At 39.3% G+C, this 25,842-nt stretch overlaps 1 protein-coding gene across 4 annotated transcripts in view; it reads left to right on the top strand.

Annotated features, from left to right (window-relative positions):
* The window catches only part of FRY (FRY microtubule binding protein), a 449,099-nt gene that overhangs the window by 280,623 nt on the left and 142,634 nt on the right, over positions 1 to 25,842 (top strand). For all 4 annotated transcript variants that reach the window (XM_037037290.1, XM_037037291.1, XM_037037293.1 and 1 more), the window contains exons 28-35: positions 1,224 to 1,334; positions 8,024 to 8,178; positions 12,694 to 12,793; positions 13,080 to 13,251; positions 18,323 to 18,579; positions 19,049 to 19,195; positions 20,327 to 20,495; positions 21,838 to 21,928. In XM_037037290.1, coding sequence (XP_036893185.1) covers positions 1,224 to 1,334; positions 8,024 to 8,178; positions 12,694 to 12,793; positions 13,080 to 13,251; positions 18,323 to 18,579; positions 19,049 to 19,195; positions 20,327 to 20,495; positions 21,838 to 21,928 — 1,202 coding nt within the window. The remainder of the gene's footprint in view (positions 1 to 1,223; positions 1,335 to 8,023; positions 8,179 to 12,693; positions 12,794 to 13,079; positions 13,252 to 18,322; positions 18,580 to 19,048; positions 19,196 to 20,326; positions 20,496 to 21,837; positions 21,929 to 25,842) is intronic.

The following is a 25,842-nucleotide window of genomic DNA, read 5'->3' as shown; positions in this document are numbered from 1 at the left end:
TGTAGGGGGGCTGAGTCACCTGGGTGCTTTGTTGTTTCACAAAAATACTCTGCACAAGATGTGGTACATGAGTGAGTACGTTGTCATGATAGAGTTGCCAATCAGCAATTGCCAATAGCTGCTGCCTTCTGAATCACTGAAATAGCTTCTGCAGAAGAATGTTTTATAAAGCTTAATGCAAAATTTGATGCAGACTCCTTGCTCTACTTGCTCAGTCATTTTAAATTCAAGAGCCACACAAGTCCTCATGCTCACTCAATGGCATCTACCACTCCCACTGATTAGTACAGTGAAGTCATCATTGTTCATGCATGTGCATTCCAGTCTGCTCTCCTTGGCTGCCAGGTTACATTGATGTTGCACAAACCATTCTCATTATACTAACAATGGCTAGACTTTTTCCAGACTGATCTAGTCGTATATTCTCAAGTTCGAAATTTGCTATTTCCCTTTTTAGTCTCTTATCTTAAAAGACTCTCAGAAACAAATTTCCACACTTCTAGGATTGTTCAAAAATTTCAGAAGGATGATTCCTTACAGTCTAACTTTCTTTAGAAAATTAACTATATATCAGCTGGGCCACATACACTAGAACTTGCTGACTTTCAGGTTGACTCAGTGGAGCTAATTCGCACCATGGCCCTGATAGTCATCTAGGAGTGCTAATTGCAGAGTTAATTGAGATCTCACCTTCTCACCTTCCATTGCTTCCTCCCCCTTCATAGGAACTAAACTTTACATTTTTCATTTTCTTTATCTTGGATTAAGAATTACAATTATTTCCATGTTTTTCATAATTTGTCAATTTAGTACATTAGTCAAACATTTGTCAGGTTTGTCAGTTCAGTACATAATCAAATATTGGTCATCAAAGCAAAATTTGAAAAGCTCTATTTTCTAAGAAGAATTAATTCACTTGACATCACTGATGATAAGTTCATTTTAAATACCATGACATAGTCATAAAGATTTGTTATAATCATAAAATTACATGTTTATGAAGTTAAGTTTATGGGGTTAACTCTTCTAAAAAGAACCAGAATTTGGAATCTGGTATTTTTTATTGAATCTACTAAGGAACTCTTAAAAATCTTGTGGTAATAACTGCTTTAAAAGACCCTTACCATTTATAAGTCTGGTCATTATGTTTCATAAAGTCCATTGTTGCATGCCCTGAGACCATTCCAGGGTCCATTCCCAAGTGTTTCGTGTTTTGTTATCAGGCGATGTCAGCAGTGTTGTGCTGTGGCCCTGTGTTTGACAACGTGGGCCTTTCCCCAGATGGCTACCTGTATAAGTGGCTTGACAACATTCTGGCTTGTCAAGATTTACGAGTAAGTAAAACTTCTATCTAAAGATACAGTTGTTTAATGCCTAGGGTGTTCTACCTCAGTTAGGTTACTGAGCATTGTTTGCAGCACAGTTTCTTCCCACACCAGCCACAGAATGCTGTTGGTTTAAGTGTTGTTCACAATTCACTGTAATGCATCAGGATAAAAATTACAGTAACATTTACCAAGGTGGACAATAAATCAGGCTGTAAAACAAGTCCAAGTCTCAAAAAAAGTTCAAATGATTGAAGTAACACAAACTGTTCTCTAATCACAGTGGAATTAAGCTAGTAATCAACAATAAAAAGATGATTAAGACACACTGTTCTGGATAACCAGTGAGTCAAAGAATAAAGAAGAGAAACTGAAAAAATATTTTAACTGAAGAATAATGAAAGCACTACATGCCAAACTTGTGGCTTATAAATAAAGTTTTGCTTAGACTGAAACATATAGTCTTAAGTGCAAATATTAGAATGAAAAAAGGCTGATAACCAATTACCTAAGCATCCATTTCAAGGAGTTAAAAAAGCAATAACATCAAATGACAAAAAGTACAATGAAGGAAATAAAGAGATAAGAGCAGAAACTCATGAAAGAAAAATTAATTTCAATGAATATTTAAACCAAAAGTTGAATTTGTAAAAGGACTAATAAAATTGATAAATCCCTGACAAGTCTGCTCAAGAAAGAAAGAGAGAAGGCACATGTCACTAACATCATAAAGGAAATGGGGCATCACTACAGATGCTACAAATATTTAAAATAAAAGAAAACATATGAAATCTTTGTTCCAGTTAACTTGAAAAATTATATAAAATGGGCAAATTCTGCCCTGACCAGTGAGACTTAGTTGGATGGGTGTTGTCCCACAAAGTGAAAGGTTTGATTTCCAAGTCAGGGCACATGTCTGTGTTGCAGGTTCAGCCCCCATTCAGGGCGTATATGGGAGGTAACTGATTGATGTTTCTTTCACGTTGACGTTGTTCTCCTTCTCTGTCTCCTTTTTTTCCCCCTCTCTCTAAAAATAATAAATAAAATTTTTCAAAATGAATAAATAAGACAAATTCCTAGAAAAAACACAGCACAGAAGAAACTTTGAATAGCTAGATAAGTAATAAAGAAATTTAAACTGTAATTAAAAGTTTTCCCACAAACAAATCTTTAGGACCAGATGGCTTTATTGATGAAGTCAACATTTAAGAAACTAATTGCATTGACTTAATATAAATCCTTAAAGAGAAAACAGCTCAAGAGGAAATATATCTCAACGTTTTCTAGGAGACCAGCGTAACCTTGATACTAAAACCTGAAAAGTATTTAACTAGAAATAAAATTAAAAGACAATTTTATTCATGAGCCTGGAGAAAAACTTTAAACAAAATATTAGAAAACTAAACTCAGTGATATATAAAAAAGTTGATGCATCATGTCCAATTGGAATTATTCAAGACCTACAAGATTGTTTTAATGTCCATCAATTTATAGTATGTTAATTATATTAACAGAGTCTCAAGAAGGAAATGTCATATGGTCATCACAATTGATGCTGAAACAGCATTTATTAATATTCTATATTCATTCATGAGAGCAACTCTTAACAAAACCAAGAATAAAAATTAACTTTACAGTTTGATATATCTTTTAAAAGAACCTGTAGCAAACATCATATTTAATAATGAATATTGAAAGTGTTCCCTGAGATTAAAATGACCAAGGAAATCCCCTGTCACCACTTCTGTCAACATTATAAAATAGATTCTTGACTATACATTAGGAAAGAAGAAATAAGATATCAGGAATAAAAAAGAGGAATGCAGATCTAAATGTGAAACATAAAACACTAAGGCTTTTAGAAAGTAAGATAGGAAAATATCTTAATCCCTGGTTTTAGGGAAAGATCTTAAAAACAGGATGCAAAAAATACTAATCATTAAGAAAAACTATTTAATAAATTCCACTCAGCAAAAGGCACCATTAAAGAGCGTGAACAGACTGGCATAGCATAAAGATGTTTTCACATAAAAATAAGAATTTTTATCTAAATATATATAAAGGACCCCTACAAATAAATAAGATAAAGGAATCTAGAAAAATGAGCAAAGGACTAAAACAAGCTATGTACAGAAGAGGTTATATAAGAGGCCAGTAAACATAAGAAAAGATTCTCCAGCCCATCATTAATCACAGAGATGCAAACTAAAGCCACAGGAGATGCTACCTAGCACAATGGCTAAAATTTAAGAAATTGGCAGTACTTGCCCTGGTTGGGTAGCTCCATTGGTTAGAGATTCATCCCAACATGCCAAGGTTGTGGGTTCAGCCCACAGTCAAGGCATACACAAGAATCAACCAATGAATGCACAAATAAGTGCAACAGCAAGTCAATTTCTCTCTCTCCCCCCTCATTTTCTGTCTAAAAATCAATAGCAAAAAATTGCATATGCATCTCTATGTTCTTTGCAGCATTATTTGCAATAGCCAAGATTTGGAAGCAATCCAAGTGTCCATCAGTAGACATGAGCATAAAAAATAACTGTGGTCATACATACAATGGAATATTACTCAGCCATAAAAAATGGACTCACAATTTGTGACAACACTGATGGACCCAGAGGTCACTGTGCTAAGTGAAATATCAGGCAGAAAAAGACAAATGCCATATGATTTTACTTATATATGGAACCTAAAGAACAAAGTAAACAAGATAGAAACAAACTTATAGATGCAGAAAATAAACTAATGAGGAGGTTTGGGGGGATGAGTGAAAAAGGTGAAAGTATTAAGAAGTATAATTGGGTAGTTATGAAATAATTACAGGATATAAAGTATAATATAGGAAAAATAATCAATAATACTACAGTAACTATGGTGTCAGGTGGGTACTTGCAATATTGGGGGGATTACTTTGTAAATTATGTAATTGTCTAACCACTACTTGCTGTACATCTGAAATGAATACAAAATAATATTGAATGTAAACTCTAATTGAAAAATAAAACTAAAAAAACTAATAAGAAAATATAAAGGTTAAAATTCACCAATCAGAACAACAACAACAAAAAAAAAAACATTGACAGTTACCAAATGTCAATGGGGAAAAGGAACAATTGGTAACTCTCATGCAATGCTATATAGAGATTGCAAACTGGAATAACCATTTTGGAAAAGTGGTAGATAGTATTATCTCTTAAAGGTGAACACAGTATACCCACAACCAAGCAGTCTCTAAATTAGGGAGTAACTATAAATTAGGATACTATGTATCAATGGGAATAAATGAATGTAGGTCAAACAGAGGTTGAGTGAAAAAAAGCAGTGCACAAAGTTGTATTCTATATACTTCCACTTATATATAGATTTCAAAAATAGCCCAAACTAACTATGGTGGTGGAAGTCAGGATGTGGTTGCTTTTGAGGAGTGGAGAGAGCCAGTGAGTAAGAAAATACACAGGCAGGATTTACTGGTGCTAGTAATCCATAGTTTTTACTTAATGGTGTTCAAATTATTGTGTTTAGTTAAGGTATCTCATCATATACTTGTGAATCATATATTGTCTATGTATTTTATGTCAATATCAAGCTTCTAAGGCACAAACAAAATCATAATTTTCTTTCAAGTCTAACTTTTTTATTTAATCTTTATTGTATTTTTCCCATTACCATCTAGTCTCCTTATATTCCCCTACCCCCAGCAACCACACTATTGTCCATGTCCATGAGTCCTTTTTCCTCAATCCCTCCACACCCTAAAATCCCCACCCCCTTAGCTGTCATCCTGCTTTTTATTTCTGTGTCTGTCCTTGTTTTCCTTGTTCATCCAGTTTGTTCATTAGATTCCACATATGAGTGAAATCATATGGTATTTGTCTTTCTCTGACTGGCTTATTTCACTTAGCATAATGTTCTCCAGATCCATCCATACTATCAAAGAGGGTAAAATATTCTTATTTATGGCTGAGTAGTATTCCATTGTATAAATGTCCCATCATTGTTTTATATACTCCTGTACTGATGGACACTTGGGTTGCTTCCATATCTTGGTGATTGTAAATTACATTACAGTGAATTGCTAGGTCAAAAGGCAGATCCATTTTTAATTTTTTGAGGTATCTCCACACTGCTTTTCACAATGATTGCACTAGTCTGCATTCCCCACCAATAGTGCAAAAGGGTTCCCCATTCTCCACATCCTCTCCAGCACTTGTTGTTTACTAATTTATTGATGATAGCCATTCTAACAGGTGTAAGGTAATATCTTATTGTGGTTTTAATTTGCATCTCTCTGATGATTAGTGACCTTGAGCATCTTTTTTTGTGTCTATTGGCCACCTGTATGTTCTCCAAACAGCCACTTCTTTGTTTGGTTGGGGTTTTTTTGGGGGGGTGAGTTTTGTAAGTTCTTTATAAATTTGGGTTATTAGCCCATTTTCATATGTATCAGTGAATATGTCCTCCCATTCTGGGGGCGTCTTTTTATTTTGTTGATGATTTCCTTTGCTGTGCAAAAACTTTATAGTTTGATGTAGGCCCATTTGTTTATTTTTTCTTTTGTTTCCCTTTCCTTGGGGAGGTATAATTAATAAAATATTGCTATAAGCAATGTCTGAGATTTTGCTGCCTATGTTTCTACAAATGCAAGGTTGGTACAACATTCACAAATCAATAAATATGATTCACCACATAAACAAAATGGACAATAAAAACCACATGATCATATCAATAGATGCAGAAAAAGCATTTGATAAAATCCAGTACCCATTTATGATAAAGACTTTCAACAAATTGGGAATAGAGGGAACATACCTAAACATAATAAAGGCCATATATGACAAACCCACAGCCAGCATCATGCTCAACAGGCAAAAACTACATGTGTTCCCTGTAAAATCAGAAACAAAACAAGGATGTCCGCTTTCACCTGTCTTATTCAACATAGTGCTGGAAGTCCTAGCCAAAACAATAAGACAAGAAGAAGAAATAAAAAGCATCCAAATTGGAAAGAAGGAAAACTGTCTTTATTTGCAAATGACATGATACTATACATAGAGAACCCCAAAGGTTCCACCAAGAAACTACTAGAACTGATAAATGTATTCAGCAAAGTAGAAGGATACAAAATTAATATCCAGAAATCAGTTGCATTTTTATATGCCAATAACAAACTAACAGAAAGGGAAATTAAGAAAACAATTTCATTCACAATTGCTTCAAAAACAATAAAATACCTAGGAATAAACCTAACCAAGGATGTAAAAGACCTGTACTTGGAAAATTATAAGACACTGAAGAAAGAAATTGAAAAAGATACAAATAAGTGGAAGCACATAACATGTTCATGGACAGGAAGAATTAACATCATTAAAATGTCCATACTACCCAAAGCAATCTATAGATTTAATGCAATTCCTATCAAGATTCCAATAATGTATTTCACAGAACTAGAACAAATACTTCAAAAATTTGTATGGAACTACAAAAGGCCCTGCATAGCAACAGCAATCCTGAGAAAGAAGAACAAAGTTGAAAGAATCTCACTACTCACTATCAAACTGTACCATAAGGCCATAGTAATCAAAACAGAATGGTACTGGCACAAAATCAGACACATAGATTAATGGAAAAGAATAGAGAGCCCAAAAATCAACCCACACCTATATACTCAATTAATATTTGACAGAAGAAGCAAGCACATAGTGGACTAAAGATAGTTTGTTCAGTAAATGATGGGAAAATTGGAGAGATACGTGCAGAAAAGTGACACTAGACCACCTTCTTACGCCACACACAGAAATAAATCCAAAATGGATCAATGACTTCAATGTTAGACCTGAAAACATAAAAACAATCTAGTCTAACTTTTTAATAAAATATTGTTTTTTTAGGGTTTGTGTGTGTGTGTGTGTGTGTGTGGCAGTGTTACCAGTTTTCACCTTAACCTCTTAAGGCACTAGGTTGATGATAGTTGACCATTCAATTAGAATTCACTCCCAACACCCTGTAGGGGAAAAAAAGCCAGAAATTTCCCTCCTCTGTGTGGTTGTAACTGGAAAGACACTGGACAACTTCAGACACAGGCAAGGAAATGTTTTCTGAGGGGAATGTAGCCTCCAGGTATCAGTTTTTGACAAATATGACAGTAGCTTCAGCAATCGATTAAATATCCTGTTTTCTTTCCTGTGCCAATATTTTTACGTGAAAGTCTGTGATTAAGGAGAGTTTCTTGATAATTGTATTTCTTTGTAAAAGATCACCAGCTAAGCTTTACATAGTATATATAGTAATCAAGCCTCCTATACATATTCCCTCTGATTTTTTTCTTAAAGGACTGCTTACATAAAGGCTATCTCCTTCTGTATGTTTAAACTTTTGCCAAATACATGTATTTTTCAGAAACCTTTTAAATACAAAGAAGAAACATAGAGCCTTCACTATCTTTCCGAAGTTAATGACCCAGAGTGATTGGATCCTCTGTGACAGGTTTACACAAGGTCCTGTTCAGCTCATACATTCCAATATTCAGTTTCAGTTGCTGCCTCATAAAGAGGGAAGTGTGAGCAAAAATAAATCAAGATGAATGCTGTCTCCACTTCTATTTTACTCCATTTAATATTGTCTAGGCTCAATTCGGTGTTTTTTCCTGGAATAGCCTTTTATTAAACATGAATAATTGCTTTCTTCCATGTATTCAGGTCCATCAGCTTGGCCGTGAAGTTGTCGTCTTGCTCTTGGAACTTAATCCTGACCAAATAAATCTTTTCAATTGGGCGATTGACCGATGCTACACAGGTTCCTACCAACTTGCATCAGGTTGTTTCAAAGCCATAGCGACTGTATGTGGAAGCAGGTACGGATTCTTGTAAGTGGGGGCTGCTGGTCAGTGGCAAATACAATTAGAGTTGTTCTTGATATGAATAACTGAGAGCCTACTGTTTCTGCAGTGACATGTGCATAGTAAATTCTATGGGAATCCAAAATGGCCTATATATATTCCCCAGCAGATAGATCCTTCCCAATAAGTGTACAGCTACATTGATTTTTCATATTCAACAGGAGAGTGGTTTATTGTTATAGCACCCTTCCTTTATTTGCATGGAAATTTGTAGTGAAACATTAGAGCTGAATTTGAAAATGACCAAGAAGATATGTAAAAGGAGTTTCTAGAAATGCTTGTGACAGACGTGAACAGTAAGCCCCTCAGCCACCTCGGGCAAACTGATACCACAAAGCGGTCTGAAAAGGTTCACTCCGCCTTGTGAAAAACTTCAGAATGGAAGAAAGGAAAGGAATGTGGCACCCCAGGTTCTACAGATCACACTTTTGATCCCCCTGCCCTTGTTATATAAAGTAGTCCTCCAGCAAAACCATTCTTTATAAACTATACTTTATAGAATTTTATAACTATGAAACAAGGGTTAATGAAGATTCCCTTGAAGATTTCAAATTGCATAAGATTTTCCAAGAAAAGAGCTTACATTTTAGAACTTGAAAGAAGGCAGCTGAAGTTTATTTTTTTTATTTTTATTTAATTCTTGTTCAAGTACAGTTTTCCATCCCCCATGCCCATTATTTTTGAAAGACTCACACAGACTATTGATTTTCCTTTTTAATTAAATGTTGCATTTAAAATGGCCATTTGAACTGCCAGAAGAAGGGGATAAAATGAATTAGTTTTAAATTCTAACCTATTATGTTCTAAATTCACAGACACAGAATTTTAGAAGACATCTACTTTTAATAAATGTAAAGTAACTATACTATATAAAATGTTTATCTTTCTTTTTTGAAGATAATAGATAATATTTCATGCTAAAGCTTCCATTTTTCATAATCTTAGCTACAGAATTCTATGTATTTTAATCTCCATAAAAATCATAGCAGATGACTATAAACTGATTTTTCTATCATTTTATTTCTTAATGTTAACATTATGAAAGGTTATTTAGACCTATGGGATATTACCAAAATAACATGTTTTACAAAAATCTTTCTCCAAAATATTTTTATTTTCAGATATTTCTACATACTTAGAATAAATTTCCAATGATTCATTGATTCTAAAAAACATATTTAGAATGTATAACTCAGACCAAGTCTCCTTTTACAAAAATAAGAATAATAAATTTTTTCTTTCTTTGCTGCCCTTTTCCCAGTGAACTTGCTTTGAACTTCATAGCCAGATTTCATTGCATGCCATCTCATAAAGTATTACATGGCATTCCTATGAATAATTCTAGGTATTTTCCCTTAGGGAGCACAAATAAATGCTTTGAGAAGTTAGTGACATAATCTCAATTTCAGTAATATTTTTAGTCATAAAAATATTAGGACATAGGCCCTAACCTATTTTTACAGTAGATTTTTAAGCTATTGTCCTAAACTATTTGAGTTTCTTAAGCAAATATTGTGTGTCAATTTACATTAATGATACTCATCTATTCAGAAGGAAGGCTGGAGGGCCAGGCAGTGCCATGGCTGTGACCTGTCTGCCAAGATGGTGGCCAACACTGCAGTCATTTCTCGCCTCATGGCATTTTCACCATTTGAAATGTCAGCTGTGGCCAAAAGCTGCTCTCTTTTCTCATAAATTCTCAGACTATGTAGCCTAGACAAGGCTCTGATTTGTTTGAACAATTTTTGCACTTATTTTTCAATTCTGTTTTCCAAAGCAATTCTGGTATTTTAGCTTCTGCTTTTTTTGTTTTCTGCATGTTTGTTTCTGAAAAATACCTAAGTACCTTCTCTTATAAAAGAATAGGTTTCTAAAAAGTCATACATAAACTGGATCATTGTGGGGGGGCTCCACCCACAGAGTCCCCCCACCACAGATGAGAATAAGTCTACCAAGACATGATCTGCTTGGGGAGGAAAGGTGGCCAATCTCACAAAGGAGAAGGGCCAAGACCCTTTTCCTCAATGGGCCTTTATTGGGTTCATTTTGCACAGGAATACAGGTAAAGCTCATTAATCATTGTCAGGCAGTAAGCTGTTTGTTTGACCCTACATGATGTATAGGCATCTCTTCTGAAGAAATACTTGCACATTTTCATTATTATAATAGTGAAAAATGAAACTAGCAGGGGTCATATTCCCCAGGAAACAGCCTCTAAAATGAAGATTTGAATGCAAGGAATTCATTAGTGAATGCCCACTGGGTCAACATCTGTGGGGAAGTGAAGGAAGTAGAACTGGGTAGAAAAATGAAAACCAACCAGTCCCTCAGCTCCTGCTGAGGAATAGGCATGACTTGGCTTGGGTACATCTCTCTGGTAGAAGGCAATTCCAGAGAAGGGTTCAGCCAGCAGTATCAGACTCCAACACTTCAGGGGGAGGATTGAATGCCCAGCCCTGAGGGGAATGTAGGTGGCTACCACTGCATCCACTGCAAGAGTAGTTACTTATAGTCTGTCCACACTGTGGAATATTGCATAGCTATTAAGGAGTCTGAGGTGGGCTTTATTGTTTGCTGTAAAACCTAATCTCTAAACATTACATGTAGTTAGTACAATCACATTTGTGTTTCAAATCCTATGTGTTGAAGATGGGGTACTTACATACACATCTTTATATAGAGACTTAGAAAAGGGCTGGGACATGCACCAAAATGTTGGCAGTGGCTGCATGTAGGATCAGAAACAACAGTTGGGGGAGAGAGGGAGATGGGCACATCCACATTTTATTCTATATGCCTACCAACAACCAGCACCGACATGCCAGAAATTACCAGACATGCAAGTGAGTCATCTTCAGTGTGGGTCCTCCCACTTCATGTGTTCCTTTCAACAGAAAAATGTATTCATGCATTACTAGTACCATAAAAATATTAAATTTTAGTAATATTGTGTATAAAAGTACAAATCCTTTTTCATGTATCTAAGCAGTTTCCACTGTAACTTACTGTGACATGGCCTGTACACATAGTAGGGCTGTGCCTTTCTACAAGGGTGAAAGCTCCAGAACAGAACTTCCTAAACAGTGTAATTATATACAGTCAATAAAGAATCCCACAGGATAGACAATATGTTTTTCAGCTCCAAGCTACCTTCTGCTTTCTGAAGGTTGCCTCAAAATGAATACCAGTCTCCTGATACAGACTGTGCACTAACAATTTTTCTCACCAGGAGTTTTCCATCTGTGACCTTGTTTTTACTATAGACTAAGAAAATGCATACAGTAAAAAAGACATAATCTTTAAATAGTATCACACAGCAAGGAAAAAAATGGATTTGGTCTCCATATGCCGCTTGATTATGCCACTAATTGCCACATACTCTATTGTCTGTGTCTCTCTTTTCCCCTAGCCCCAATCCCACACATACTAGCAATTACCAAATCCCGCCGACTTTTTTTCTTAGTGTTTTTCAGTTTTATCCCCTTTTTTGTTTCCATTGTCTCTGCCCTAATTCAAGCCTTCATGAGTTCCCATCTGGATTATTGTCACAGCTTCCAATATTGACCCCCATTCTCTATCAGCAGAGAGAGTGGGTGTTCAAAACCTAATGCCCTTTCCTCACCCACCCCCACTGCAGATCCAGTAGGATCTTTATTATGCCTTTCAGGATGAAGTCCATAGGCTGGTCATAATCCCCATGCACCCACCCCCTAGCCCGGGCACTTTCTATTCTTCTGCTTATTGTTTACACTCAGAGATTCTTTCCTTTTTCACAAGGTATCTTGCTGTTTTATTCTTGTAATCTTTCAAAATGCTCTCTCTGCCCACAACACTCTCATACCACCCTTCCATGACCTGGCTGATGTCTCCTGGGGCTGGAGGCTCAGTTTACTCATCAGTCCCTTGGAAAAGCCTTTCCCGACCCACCTCTGATTTGGGTGTCCCTCGCTGGAAGTTCACAGCCCGCCATCATAGCTGCCATCTTACCTAGACTGTATAGTTCTGTTTCCCTAAGAAAACTAGAAGCTGCCCTTAGGGGAAGGGACTGTCCTCACTACCGTAGTGTCATAAGTACTTCACAGGTATTCGTAGTGAAGTACCAATATATGGTTGGTACTTAGTAAGTGTAGATAGATTGAATGGAAATATTAAGTCAGTGAGCTATTAAGAAATTTAAACTTATTGTCTAAGCACAGTCCTTTCTACTTGTATTTGTTTTTCGTTAAAATCTATATGTATTAAATACATCTTTGTATTTGTTTCTCCTGGTGTCACAATATTCATTTTTAAACAGAAATGGAGCTATTTTCCTTTATCTGCTAATAAGCAGCAAAAGAGTGAGGCAGAACAATCCCAGAGGTTTACTAGGCATGGGGTGCCACTAGTAAGTGTGACTGAGGCCAGTGGTACTGATTTATCTAGATTACTAGCCGACAGCCTTATAAACTGTGCTTTTTTTTCCCCCCTTAGGAACTATCCCTTCGACACAGTGACATTGCTAAACCTTGTTCTCTTTAAGGCCTCTGACACCAGCAGAGAGACCTATGAGATCTCCATGCAGCTCATGCAGGCACGTACCACTCACTGACACAGAAACATCCACTCGTGGGCATAGAAAATAGAAATGGGTTACCCCCTGGGTTGCTGTTTCTTGATATTCATTTATTTATTTCTGCCTATCATTGTAAACAGAGGGACTAACTGGTGTCCTCCACTGAATACTACTATACTTAATGCTGCTATATTGAATCACTATTAGATTTATTAGTTTACTTTGAATCCTTATTAAATAGAAATGCTCCTAACACAGCCAATGTTTTATTGTATTGTTTTCTTACTTTCCTACCTCTTTATAGGTCCTTGAAACAAAGCTTTTTGTTTACTCAAAGAAAGTAGCTGAACAAAGACCTGGCAGTGTTCTCTGTGGAACCCACGGCCCACTGCCGCCCCTTTACAGCATGTCACTAGCCCTTCTGTCGTGTCAGCTGGCCAGGATGTACCCCGAGCTCACGCTCCCGCTCTTCTCAGGTACCAAACAACAGTCAGTCATTACACATGTGATCATTTATGCTCTAATTAGTTTGCTCTTCAAATTCTAATGTCAATTTAGAGCCATAGTTGTGGGTGCTAAGTTTGTAGATCAAAATTATTGTAATTTTGGTCTCATATACGTGGACTAAGTCCAGTTACATACAAAAGTAAATTTTAGAATTTTTTTTAAATGTAAGAAGATCTGTTTATCTAAAACAGTGTAGGTATAAATAAACATGAAACAACTATGAAGATGCATTTCTCATCGATTAATCAAGTTTCTATAAACATTATCTATATAAAATTTCCCAAAGAAATTAATATGGGTAGTATAACTTTTAATACATACAATTCCTGCAAATCTTTTCAAGTAATCTTTGTGACTAGTTTTTATGAAAATCCATTTTTAAAGAATTGCATTGGTCAATTAGTGTCTTGTCTGAGCTCACATAGTACCTTGAGGGGAGGCTTACTTTGGTTTCTTGAATTCATTTCCTTCCCCATCTACATTTGCACTGCCTTAGTCTGTATCCTTGCAAGTCCCGCCCCATCCACCTGCCATGAAAAACCAATTATGTGCAGCACTTCCTAAGTCCAACACCTCTGTCTAGTTACCCTAAAAATTGCTGATAACAGATTCCATCCATTGAGTGGCTAACATGTGCCAGGCTCTGTGGTAGGCACTTTATATACATTTCACTCCTCATTGACTCTTACACTCATCAATAGAGGTTACAAGTGCGGCTCCAGAGTCAGGCAGTCTGGGTTCATCACTGGCCCTGCCATGCACTAGCTGTTGGACCATGGGCAAGTCACAGAGCCTCTAAACTCTGTCACCTCATCTGCAATAAAAACTACCTCATAGGATGTGAGGGTTAAAATGAGCTAATAAAAATCAAGTGATTAGCCCAGTCCTGTCATGGGGTTGTCCCCACCACTACCATTAGAATTGTTATTTCTGTTTTACAGGTGAGAAGCTAAGGCTTAGAGACGTTCCCTAATTTGCTCAAGACCATGTAGTGAGGAGGGATCCAAGTCAGAATTAGATCAAGGTGTCTTTTCCCAAAGCCAGTGCTATAAATTTGGAATTCTTTCATCTGTAAGACAGCTTCTCTTCCAAAGTTCTTTCTGCTTTTTACCCAAGAGCCCTCTGCTCCTTTCTCACATAACCTTTTACCAGCATACCAATTCCTTTTGTAAATCCCTGTTCTGCTGGAGATAGCCCTTCTCCTCATCTTCCAACTCCCAGTCTTCCTTAAGATCTATTTAAAATATACTACATTGAAAAAACTCTCCATCTCTCTGAGACAGAGTCACCCACACCCTTGCATTGTGCTTGACAGTGGAGGAATTCAAGAAAATACTATGTTAGCCCCGGCTGGCATAGCTCAGTGGATTGACCACGAGCCTGCAAACCAAAGGGTTGCCGATTTGCAGGCCAGGTCCCCAGGAGGCAACCACACATTGATGTTTCCCTCTTTCTCCTTCCCTTCCCTTCTCTCTAAAAATAAATAAATAACACCTTAAAAAAAAAGAAAACCCTTTAAAATTTTTATTTATTTATTTTTGAGAGAGGGCAAGGGAGGGAAAAAGAAAGGGAGAGAAATATCAATATGTGATTCCCTCTTTTGAGTGCCCCAACTGGGGATCTGGCCCACAACCCAGGCATGTGCCCTGACTGGGATTTGAACAGGCTACTCTTTGGTTTGCAAGCTGGCCCTCAATCCATTGAGCCATACCAGCCAGGGCAAGAAAATCCTTTTTGATAAATTAATTCTCTTCTTGGAAAACTAAATTTTATTTTTATTTATTTCCACCAAAGTTGAGTGCCACCTCTATGCCAGGTCCTCAGAATACAGTAGTAAATAAAATAGTCTCTCCAATCAAAGGTTCATGGTTTAGTAATAAAGTAAGATGTGTAATTGCGTGGTTAGGATACAGTCCAGGAAGTGCAATAAAAAAGCATATTCTGCTAGAAGATGAAGAACTGATTAATTACTGAGCCAGGAATTTCAAGAAAGTCTTCCCAAAGAAGGGGATGCCTGAGCTGCAGTTGAAAAGAAGAGGAGAAATTTACAAAGCAGACAAGTAGTTGACATTACAGTTGACAAGTAGGTAAGCACAGCAGACCATGGAATAGCATAAGCATTTGCCAAGAGGTGTCAAATAGCAGGTTGCATTTGAAAGATTGTATAGTGGTCGATTTGGCTAACGTAATATATACAGAAACAGGGACAAACAGGGAGGTAGAAGTCAAATGTTGAAAGGCCTCATGTTGCTCCCTAAGGAGTTTGGAGGCCAGTGATCTTCGTGTCTTCCTTGAAACCCCTCAGAGCCCTGTGAACAGGGAGGGCATCCAGGCAAGGTGTTTGGGTTTTGAAAGCCACTGAGCAGATTCAAACAACAGAAGTAAGGGACAGATCAGAATGCATTTTAAAAGATGGGCTGCAGTTTGGAAGGCTCATTAAGGTCTAGAGACAGAACACCGATTGAGATGTGATGACAGCCACCCAAGGAGGAAGTTATGAAGGCCAGAACTAAGCCCAGGGCAAGTGGAGAGGAGAGAGGCAATATAAAGAGGTCCTCAGTGGGGTTCACGGAGGAGAGTGCCTATGCGCATCTGTAAGGCCAGTGGAGATGGTCCCATGCTGAGAGCCACTGGGGAGAAGAGGAGGTTTAGGGCTAGGCAGGGAGCTCAGCCTAAGATATTGAGTGTAGGCCTCTATATGGACAGACTAGGGTCGAGGGGAGGTTGGCACTAGCAACTCATGGAAGAATAGAAGGATTTAGAACCAAGGGGGCAAATGAGATTGTGAATGGAGAGAGCCCAGAATGAGAGAAAGAACCTTGACACCTAGCTTCCAAGCATTGGGCCAAGGAAGGGCGAGTGAACAGAGGGCACAGAGGCACATTCAGAGGACACCTAGACCCATCATCTAGGTGGGCTAATGGAGACCTTGGGGAAGAAAGAATTCAGGAGGAGGGAGCAAGCAGTCCACAGCCACAAATGGAGTGTCTACATTTAGACCTACAAGATAAGCTCTAAAATTATCAGAATTACCCTCTGGATTTCTCAATTCATTGGTAACTGTCAGTCATTTCCATGGAGAAATAGCAGCAAAAGCCAGATCTCAGCCATTTGGCTGAAAAAAGAAGAAAACAGGGAAGATGGGGCCACAGGGAGGTGCAGAGTCAGAGGATGAGTGAGGTTTGCTTTGAGCAAGTTTATTGACGGAGAGGGAGAAGCTAGCAGAGGGATGAGTCTGACAGTTTGAGGAGAGGGGGAATAAATAGTACAGCAAGTTTAACAAGAAAAGAAGCTCAGATGATGAGTTGCAGGCAGTTTTCTTCAAGAATTGACCTTTTAGCTAGTTTGATTTATGAAGAATAACTTTTTTAAAATAATGTAAAAAAATGAAGTACTTATAATAAATCCCTAGGTCTTGTTTTTACTGCCTTTACTATTACAAACCCTGTGCTGAGATTTTTATTGCCTATAATTTCAAATAACTTAATTCCCATTCTTTTGCCATAAAAGTCCCCTGAATCTTTGTAACCAGAAGTCCTTTTTCTCCATGGAACCCCCAAAGCACTCTGTGCCTCTGTGTATCACTTGTCACCCTAGAGTTATCCATCACCATAACTGGCATCAGGGTCTCCTGCTCGGGGCTGGGACCAAGGTTCCCGTCTGCTTTCTCCAGCCAGCACAGGGATGTTCTCACAGAAGAGGGCCTGTGTGTTGGAATGAATGACTGACATGATTTTGCAAGGATCTGAACATGTGTCATAAAAGTCCATAGCAGCAATCATCACACCCATAAAGTTTAGAAATTAGGTATTGAATAAATTTTGATATTTTGACCCATATAAAAGCTAACAACCCTTTCTGATTCTGTGGCACAGCATTAAATGTGTATACTCTTCTTCTTCAAAGTAAAAAGTTGTAATTGTGATTTTAGAGAAAGGGGCAAATCAGTTAAAGCTACAGTGTCAGGGATCCAGTGGGTTTTTCAGTGTAATTGCTGACTACTGTGCTGTTCTATTGCTTAGCAACCATGAGCTCCCCAAATGAGATTCCCTCCCATGCTGGATAGTAAGTGCCTCAGACCAGCTTTCTCATTTCCCTTAGGATGAAAGAGTTTCTTTTCTAGATGATAGAAATCAGAGGTTATGTTAGAGCTTGCAGCACATACATAAAGCTGTGCTTTTTTTCAATAGAAAGCTTGTTTCAGTTATAAAAATAAAATGCTGCTGGCTGTGAACTAATGCAAAAGTGCTGCCTTGTGAAATGACTGGGCTGGCCAAATAGTTTGCCCTTTGTTTGATTCATTTATGTCATGAAACAGAGCCCGGCCACTGAGCATGCACACAGTTGGCAGCTTTCAAGTGGACTCCACAAGCAGGAGTCTGTGCACTGACTTGGTTCTTTCTGGAGGCTCACATCCTACTTTGTAACAGCTAATAGTGCATGGAAGATGCTCTGAATGATATTGGTGCAGTGGAAAGACAGCCTCTGTTCTAATAGTCCTAGCCACTGTTTATTTAGAGCCTGAAAATTACAGGTACCATGCTGAACATGCTCTGTACATTATGATTCTATCTTTAATCCTCACAATAGCCCAGTGTGTTACCCTAGTAGCCCTGTTTGACAGATGAGGAATCTGAGAAGCAGAGAAATTAAGTAACTAACCCAGAGTCTCATGCAGCTGTTGTGTGGAGGACCTGTATATAATCACATGTCCTTCTGATCCCAAGTCCCTTGTTTTGTCCACTGCAATGTGCCTCTTCTGTCAGCAGTGGACTTGAACTCAGGAGGCCTCCACCTCACTTCATTCTCACCAAGCTAGGATCTTCCCACCCTGCTCTCTCACTTTCCCCCCAGGGCACCAGATGTGAAGGGAGAGGCTAGAGGACAAGTCTCAGTTTTAAGATTTCATGGCCTTGAGGAGCTGCTGTGTATACAGACGCTTTGTAAACTGAAGGCCCATGCTACCTCTCAGTGCTGTTAATGTTTTAGTTTAATTTGGTGCCATAACACGTGGCTCTCCATCACCACCCTTCTCTCTAGAGGTCAGCCAGCGATTCCCTACCACGCACCCAAATGGGCGTCAGATTATGCTCACTTACCTGCTGCCCTGGCTGCGCAACATCGAGCTGGTGGACAGCAGACTCCTTCTCCCAGGGTCAAGCCCCAGTAGCCCCGAGGATGACAGCAAGGACCAGGAAGGAGAAGTGACCACTTCCCATGGGCTGAAAGGGAATGGCTGGGGCTCCCCAGAAGCTACATCTCTGGTCCTGAATAACCTCATGTACATGACTGCCAAGGTACCGTGCCTCCATAGCATTGCTCCATTGTCCCAGAAAATCTGGGTTCATCAAACCCAGGCTGCAAACCCAGGCAGAGTGGCATTTGTCATTAAAAACCACATGAATAGGGAATGGCTGATGGTGATGGTTGCCCAACAATGTGACCGTACTTAATGCCATCCAACTGTACACTGAAAAGTGATTAATGTGATAAACTTTACATTACATGTATTTTACCACAATGTTTAAATTATAATAAAAATAAGAAGCCTCACATTCTTAACAACATGAGCAAGCATTGTGCATTACTAATTTGTGCATTATAAATTGCTGAACATGGGTTCTTCCTGGTGGATGGCCATGTTTCTTTCCCCTTGTTATTGTTTTCAGAGGGCCATGACCCTTAAAATAAGGTATAACTGAACATTTTGCATCCCTGAATTTTCCCACGTGTCTCTTAGGCCAGTGTTCGTTTTGCTTGTTGCAGTATGGGGATGAAGTTCCTGGACCAGAAATGGAAAATGCTTGGAATGCACTAGCCAACAACGAGAAGTGGAGTAACAACCTGAGGGTCACCCTGCAGTTCCTGATCAGCCTATGTGGGGTCAGCAGTGACACCCTTCTCCTGCCTTATGTAAGTGGCCCCCAGGCTCTTGATAGGCACTACTCCTGTTAATGGATCCATTTGCAAACACAAGTCAGAATGTGCCTTCTGCTCCGAGCAGAATAGGTATGTCTAATGTTGTCAGTCGCACTCATCTCCCGTGAGCTCATTTACATGTTGCACAAAAGGTCCCTTCTACCCCCTGAGAGATGAGTTGCGTGTCCTAGTGCCACCTCTGCCACCCTCTTGCCAAGCCTTTGCACACAGAAGCCTGTGACTTTAGGGGTGAATGTTTTTCTAGCAGTTGCTGAAAGCTGCCTTCTGTAAACATTAGACCCATTAGATAAGAGAAACAAGTAAAACACATTATTTGTAACAAAAATGCTTCATGTTTATACTTTGATGCTCTTGAAACAGAATAAAATGTAGAATATTCCAGGTTTTCTCTATAAATTTCAGTGGTAGAAGAGAGAACCAAGCAGACAGAAAACTTTCTGAGATGCCCAGTATTTCCTGTTTGTAGTCAGAAGTGATATAATCACCAAAAAACGATAGCATTGTAAGCTCAAAATTACTTGACATTTGTGTGTCACTGTTTCCTGAGAGGCCGTAGGCCCACCTGGGGTCTTAAGCTGCACTAGCCTCATTGCAGCTTCTGTCACCTTGAGTTTGACTCTGAAGGCTCCAATACACAGACCTATACTCCAGAGGGATTGATTTACTTTTAAAATGTAAAATCACCCAAACAGCTAAAATTCATTTGTTTCTAGGGGAAGAGAGAATAGCAGGGTACTGGATTCCTTTTCAAACAAAAATAGCTCACACTTTCCCCCGTGGTTTGTATAAATAAAACCCTTTCTCGAGATAAGCCCTTAGATGGCAAGTTCTTTATTTTTTAAATAGAGTTCATGGGCCCCAAAAGTAACTTTTCGTAAACTTAGCCACTTAGAAGGGGAAGTTCTTTCATACACACTCCCATCAGCCATGCATGTGTACAAGGTGAGTTTTCATACTCACACCAAGATGGACTGGAAGCAGGAAGCTGAGCTACCAGGGTGAAAGCACTGTGTGGAGGGGAGTGGGGCCGGGTCTTTGCTGCCCACAGCCCAGCACTGTTATACACAGATCTGGGAAACGCCCTGTGTTCTGTTTCCTTCTCAGATTAAGAAGGTGGTGATATACCTGTGCCGGAACAACACCATCCAAACCATGGAGGAGCTGCTTTTTGAGCTGCAGCAGACAGAGCCAGTGAACCCCGTGGTCCAGCACTGTGACAACCCGCCCTTCTACCGCTTTGCCGCCAGTAGCAGGGCCGCTGCAGCAGCCTCGGGTAGGCAGGGCACACAGCCTGTCTGGGTCCTGACGCTCCTTTGTGGAGAACACTAAAAGGATATGCATGTGTGTTGTTACTTCTGATTCTGGTGTATGTTTTTCTTTAAGAGGTGGCTTAAATTGCAACAGCATAGGTGGACCTATAAGGCATTATGCTGAGTGAAGTGAGTCAGAAACAAATACCATACGATCTTATTTGTAAGTATGTGAAATCTAAAAACAAAATAGACGAACACACAAAACAGAACAAACTGGTCGTTGCCAGAGGGGAGGGGTCCAGGTGAAAAGGTAAAAGGGTTAAGAAGTACAAATTGACAGTTTTAAAATAGTCACGGGGAGTACAGCATAGGGAATATAGTCAATAGTGTTATAATAACTATGTGTGGTATCAAGTGGATACTAGACTTACGGGACGGTCACTTCATAAGGCATATAAATGTCTAATCATTATGTTGTATACCTGCAAGTAACATAATACTGTATGCCAACTGTAACTGAAAAATAACTTTAAAAAAAGACAGATGACTTACGAATAGCTGAGACTCTTAACGGCATTGCTGGGTTAGTGAAATGATTTTATAGGGAAAGCTGACTGTCGGCGGCCCAAGTGCTCACATGCCCAGAGATTTGTGCTTCAGGCGGGTCCCAGGCAGGACACACAGTCACTTAGTAGTCTCAGTCCTGTACCTTCCTTCTTGTGTCTACAGGATTTGCTTGGTGAATATTCTCTCAGGATTGAGTAAAATGCCAACAGTATTATTACTTTCAACAAATTGACCTTTCAGCATCATTTATAAAATATATACCATCCCCCTCAAATCCGCTGAAGCCAGCTTCACTTTGGTTTATCTGCTACCTCGAGTGCCTTCCAATGTCTCCCCTGCCCTAGTCTCTCACACCCTCTGTGTGCCGTGCTTTCTGCTTCCTGAGCAGCACTCCTGCAGACAAGCAGGGGCCTGGGGGGCAGAAGCTCTAGGGGCTTGCACTTGCTTCATTAACATCAGCGCAGTAACTCCCGGACCCAGACATGCTAAAGCAACTAACAGCAGGGACGCCACTGCAAATAAACTCATTACCTAACAAAGGGTTTCAGGAAGGCTGTAGCTTCAGTTTATAGGAGAGTTCAGGAATTAGGTTTGACCGTAACAGATGCCTGGGATTTTCCCATTTCAACTGGCGTGGGCTTGGAGTTTGTTTAGAATGTCTGAGATTGTGCAGAAGATAGAAGGCATTCTTCAAACATGAGATTTCACAGGAAATCCTTTCCTGGAATACTTCAGACTTGAGCCTGACCCCTCTATAGGCATTTTTTCCCTAAGTGCCCTCCTCCTAACCCACAGGAACCACCTCCAGCAGCAACACCGTGGTTGCCGGCCAGGACAGTTTCCCAGATGCCGAGGAAGGCAAGATCTTGAAAGAGTCTGATGAGAGGTTTGTGTACAAATTGGCTTAATATCCAGTTTAACTTTCAACAGCAATCTGTACATAGGCAACAATAAAAACTTAGGCTTCATAAATTTCATGTGCACACACACACACACAAATCCTTCTCTGTTCTTAGAAACACCGACTGATTTGCTAACTGTGCTCTGTGTATCCCTGAAGATAGGGACTTCTTCCTGAAGAGAGCCAGAGAAGAGAAAGCTTAGAGGGATGTTGTTCTGGTGGCTGCCTCCTACTCATCTGAGGTCTAAAATCCACCAGCGGTCCTGCTAGTAGGCAAAGAGCATCTGGAATCCATGGGCATTTCCATGTGAAGTTTTCAAATCTGAGTGTTGAATAATTTCTTAGAGACAGAGTAGTTTTCTTCAACTGAATTTTGTGAAACATCATCATTCTTATTTTACCTTTACTTTGTCATGTCTTGGTTAACCAAGAACACTGCCTTTCTCTGCTCAAATAAGTCTCAGTCCCCTTCCCACAGGTTCTTTGATGATAATATTTCTTTGGCCCACATCTGTGCCTTCAGTGCCCAGGACCTACTCAAAAGTAAATAAAACCTTGATCCCTGATTCCTAGTTGATTGTGAAGAGCAGACACACAACCAAAAGACACAACAGTACTCAAATTAAAAAAATATAATATAGGGTGATTCCATGGTGTTGAAAACTGCTTAGGCTGAGCATTTTCTAGTGAAAAGGAGTGAGGAGTCCTTTCACATAAGAAATAAGTAACAAGGATGAGATACAAATTCATGTTGGAGAGAATGCAATGGATTAAATCATGAAAATACCTCAGCCTGCTATCCCCTGCAGGCCTGATGGCTGTCGTCGGCTTGCATGCTGGGCATGGTGCAAGGCAGGGGCTGTAGGTGTGAGACTCTCCGACATCAGGCTGCCTGCAGCTGGAGTTGGGAAGGTTCATTCTCTATTTCAACATGTGCACTGCTAAGTTGCTGCACTGCCTTTAAGCAGAGGCTCATCAATGTGAGCTTTCCTTCAGAGCAAAAGCCCAAACTCAGTAGATCATGAGTTGTAGGCCTTGTCCTTCATAGCTCCCTAAGAAACCCTTTCCTTTCTCAGAAATGAATGCTTTTCATACTCCATATGTCAGTGGAAATACATTAGTAATTTACCTGTGATTTTTTAAAATCTATATTGGCTAGTGCCTTCTTTGGAAAACTACCTCATGGTAAAAAAAATTTTTTTCAGTAAACATGTTTCTACTTTCTAGCTGAAGTAGAACATTCTTTATCATTTGTTGTCTAGTCTGAATGGTTCTTGTTAATTTTATCTGGGGTAGAAAGGTGCTACCTTTTTACATATTAACATCTCACTACAGAGGCCCCTTTATTTTTTTTTTTTATTTTCAGTCTTTCTAAATTACTCTGTTTTATTTTTAAATTTTTTTATTGTTGTTCAAGTACAGTTGTCTGCATTTTCTCCCCACCACCCCCAACCCCAGCCAAACCCACCTCTCTCCCTTGCTTCCACCCTCCCGCTTGGTTTTGCTCCTGTGTCCTTTATAGTAGTTCCTAAAAACCCTTCTCCCCACTGCCCCCTCCCCCTCCCCTCTGGCTATTGTTAGATTGTTCTTAATTTCAATGTCATAGAGGCCCCTTTAGAATCAGAGTTCTAAGTGTCCTGTGTAAGTTTTTAGAGGTGGCCTTGAAAATGAAGAACCAGCTCTCTCTATAATATTGTGAACAGAGAGCATCTTTTTAAAATATATTTTATTGATTGTGCTATTACAGTTGTCCCATTTTCATCCCTTCACTCCCCACCACCCTGCACACCCTCTCCTACCCACATTCCACTCCTTTAGTTCATGTCCATGTGTCATGCTTATAAGTTCTTTGGCTTCTCCATTTCCCATACTATTCTTATCCTCCCCGTCTATTTTCTACCTACCATTTATGTTTCTTTTTCTCTGTACCTTTTCCCCCTCTCTCCTCCTCCCACTCCCCTGTTGCTAACCCTCCATATGATCTCCATTTCTGTGGTTCCGTTCCTCTTCTACTTGTTTGCTAAGTTTGTTTTTTGTTTTTATTCTAGGTGTGGTTGTTAATAATTGTGAGTTTGCTGTCATTTTACTGTACATGTTTTTTATCTTCTTTTTCTTAGATAAGTCCCTTTAACATTTCATATAATAGGGGCCTGGTGATGATGAACTTCTTTAACTTGACCTATCTGGGAAGCACTTTAACTGCCCTTCCATTCTAAATGAAAGCTTTGCTAGATAGAGCAATCTTGAATGGAGGTCCTTGCCTTTCATGACTTGGAATACTCCTTTCCAGCCCCTTCTTGCCTGTAAGGTTTCTTTTGAGAAATAAGCTGACAGTTGGATGGGAACTCCTCTGTAGGTGACTGTCCCCTTATCTCTTGCTGCTTCTAGGATTCTCTCCTTCATTTTAATCTTACATAATGTAATTATGATGTGCCCTGGTATGTTCCTCCTTGGGTCTTCTTTAGGAAGGAATGTAATTATGACATTCCTCTTTAGGACTCTGCCAGATTAGGTAAGTTCTCCTTTATTATTTGTTCAAATAACTTTTCCACTTTCTGTTCTTACTCTTCCTTTTCTAGTACCCCAATAATTCAGATGTTGGAACGTTTAAAGATGTTCCACAGGCTCCTAAGCCTCTCCTCATTTTTTTGAATTCTTGTTTCTTTATTCTTTTCTGATTGGATGTTTCTTTCTTTCTTCTGGTCCACTCCACTGATTTGAGTCCCAGGTTCCTTCCCATCGCCATTGGTTCTCTGTACATTTTCCTTTAGTTCACTTAGCATAGTCTTCATTTTTTCATCTAATTTGCAACCAAATTCAACCAATTCTGTCAGCATCCTGATCACTAGTTCTTTGAACTATGCATCTGATAGGTTGGCTATCTCTTCGTCACTTAAATGTATTTTTTCTGGAGCTTCAATCTGTTCTGTCATTTTTTTGTCTTAATGTGCCTGTTATGTAGTGAGGGGCAGAGTCTTAGGTGTTTGCCTGGGCAGGACAACCTACTCACTGGGTTTTGACGCTATATGTGGGGGAGGGGTCCGAGAGAAAATGATGTCACCCTCCTCTGCTCTGTGCTGGATTTCAGTCCCTTCCACCACATCTCCCAGGCAAACTGGGCCCTTCTGGTGCTAATTCCCATGTGGGTGGGTTTGTGTATATCCTGGGACCTTGTGGGTCTCTCCAACAAACTCTCTTCTGAGGGTGGGAGTCTCTCCTGGTGCCTTAATCCCCACAGGTGTTTTCAATTGGTCTTTTGAGGCTTTATTTCCCCACTCTGGAACCCTGGGTTGCTCAGTCTGTCTCGCTCCCCAGTTTTGCCTGGTTTATATTCACGCAAATGTGGGACCACCCGGTTCCAAAAGCCACCTTGCCCACCATGCCCCTCCGCAGTCCGCCATCTCACTGGGTCCGCCCGCTGCCACCTCATGTGCCTGCTGAGTATGCCAGCTGCTGCTTTTTTTTCCCCCACGACCCCTCTTCACCCCTCCTACTGGTCTGGATGAATGTGTCTACTTTAATCCCTTGGTTGTTGGACTTCCATACAGTTCAATTTTCTGACAGTGCTGGCTTATTTTGTTTCTAATTGTTGTTATCCTTATTTTGGTTGTACAAGGAGGCACAGTGTGTCTATCTACACTTCCATCTTGGCCTGAAGTCACCAAGAACAGAGAGCATCATTAAGAGATGCTTTCTTGTCTAGCTGTTGACTTTCTCCTCTGTTACTGCGTCACTGTTGGCAATTGGAAATTCCAGTGCAGGTTTTACCTATATATTATACATACTCATACACATCTAATTTTTTCATGCTGTCAATTTATCTAACTGTAGATAAATTGGTTGATCATATTTATACACATGATCATATATATGTGAATATTGAATCCCAGAGACACCAC

This window comes from Sturnira hondurensis, unplaced genomic scaffold (genome assembly GCF_014824575.4).
Source record: "Sturnira hondurensis isolate 20B ecotype Veracruz unplaced genomic scaffold, ASM1482457v3 Scaffold0022910, whole genome shotgun sequence".
Lineage (NCBI taxonomy): Eukaryota > Metazoa > Chordata > Mammalia > Chiroptera > Phyllostomidae > Sturnira > Sturnira hondurensis.
Note: the sequence above shows the minus strand (reverse complement) of the source record. Positions and strands in the feature narration are given on the sequence as shown.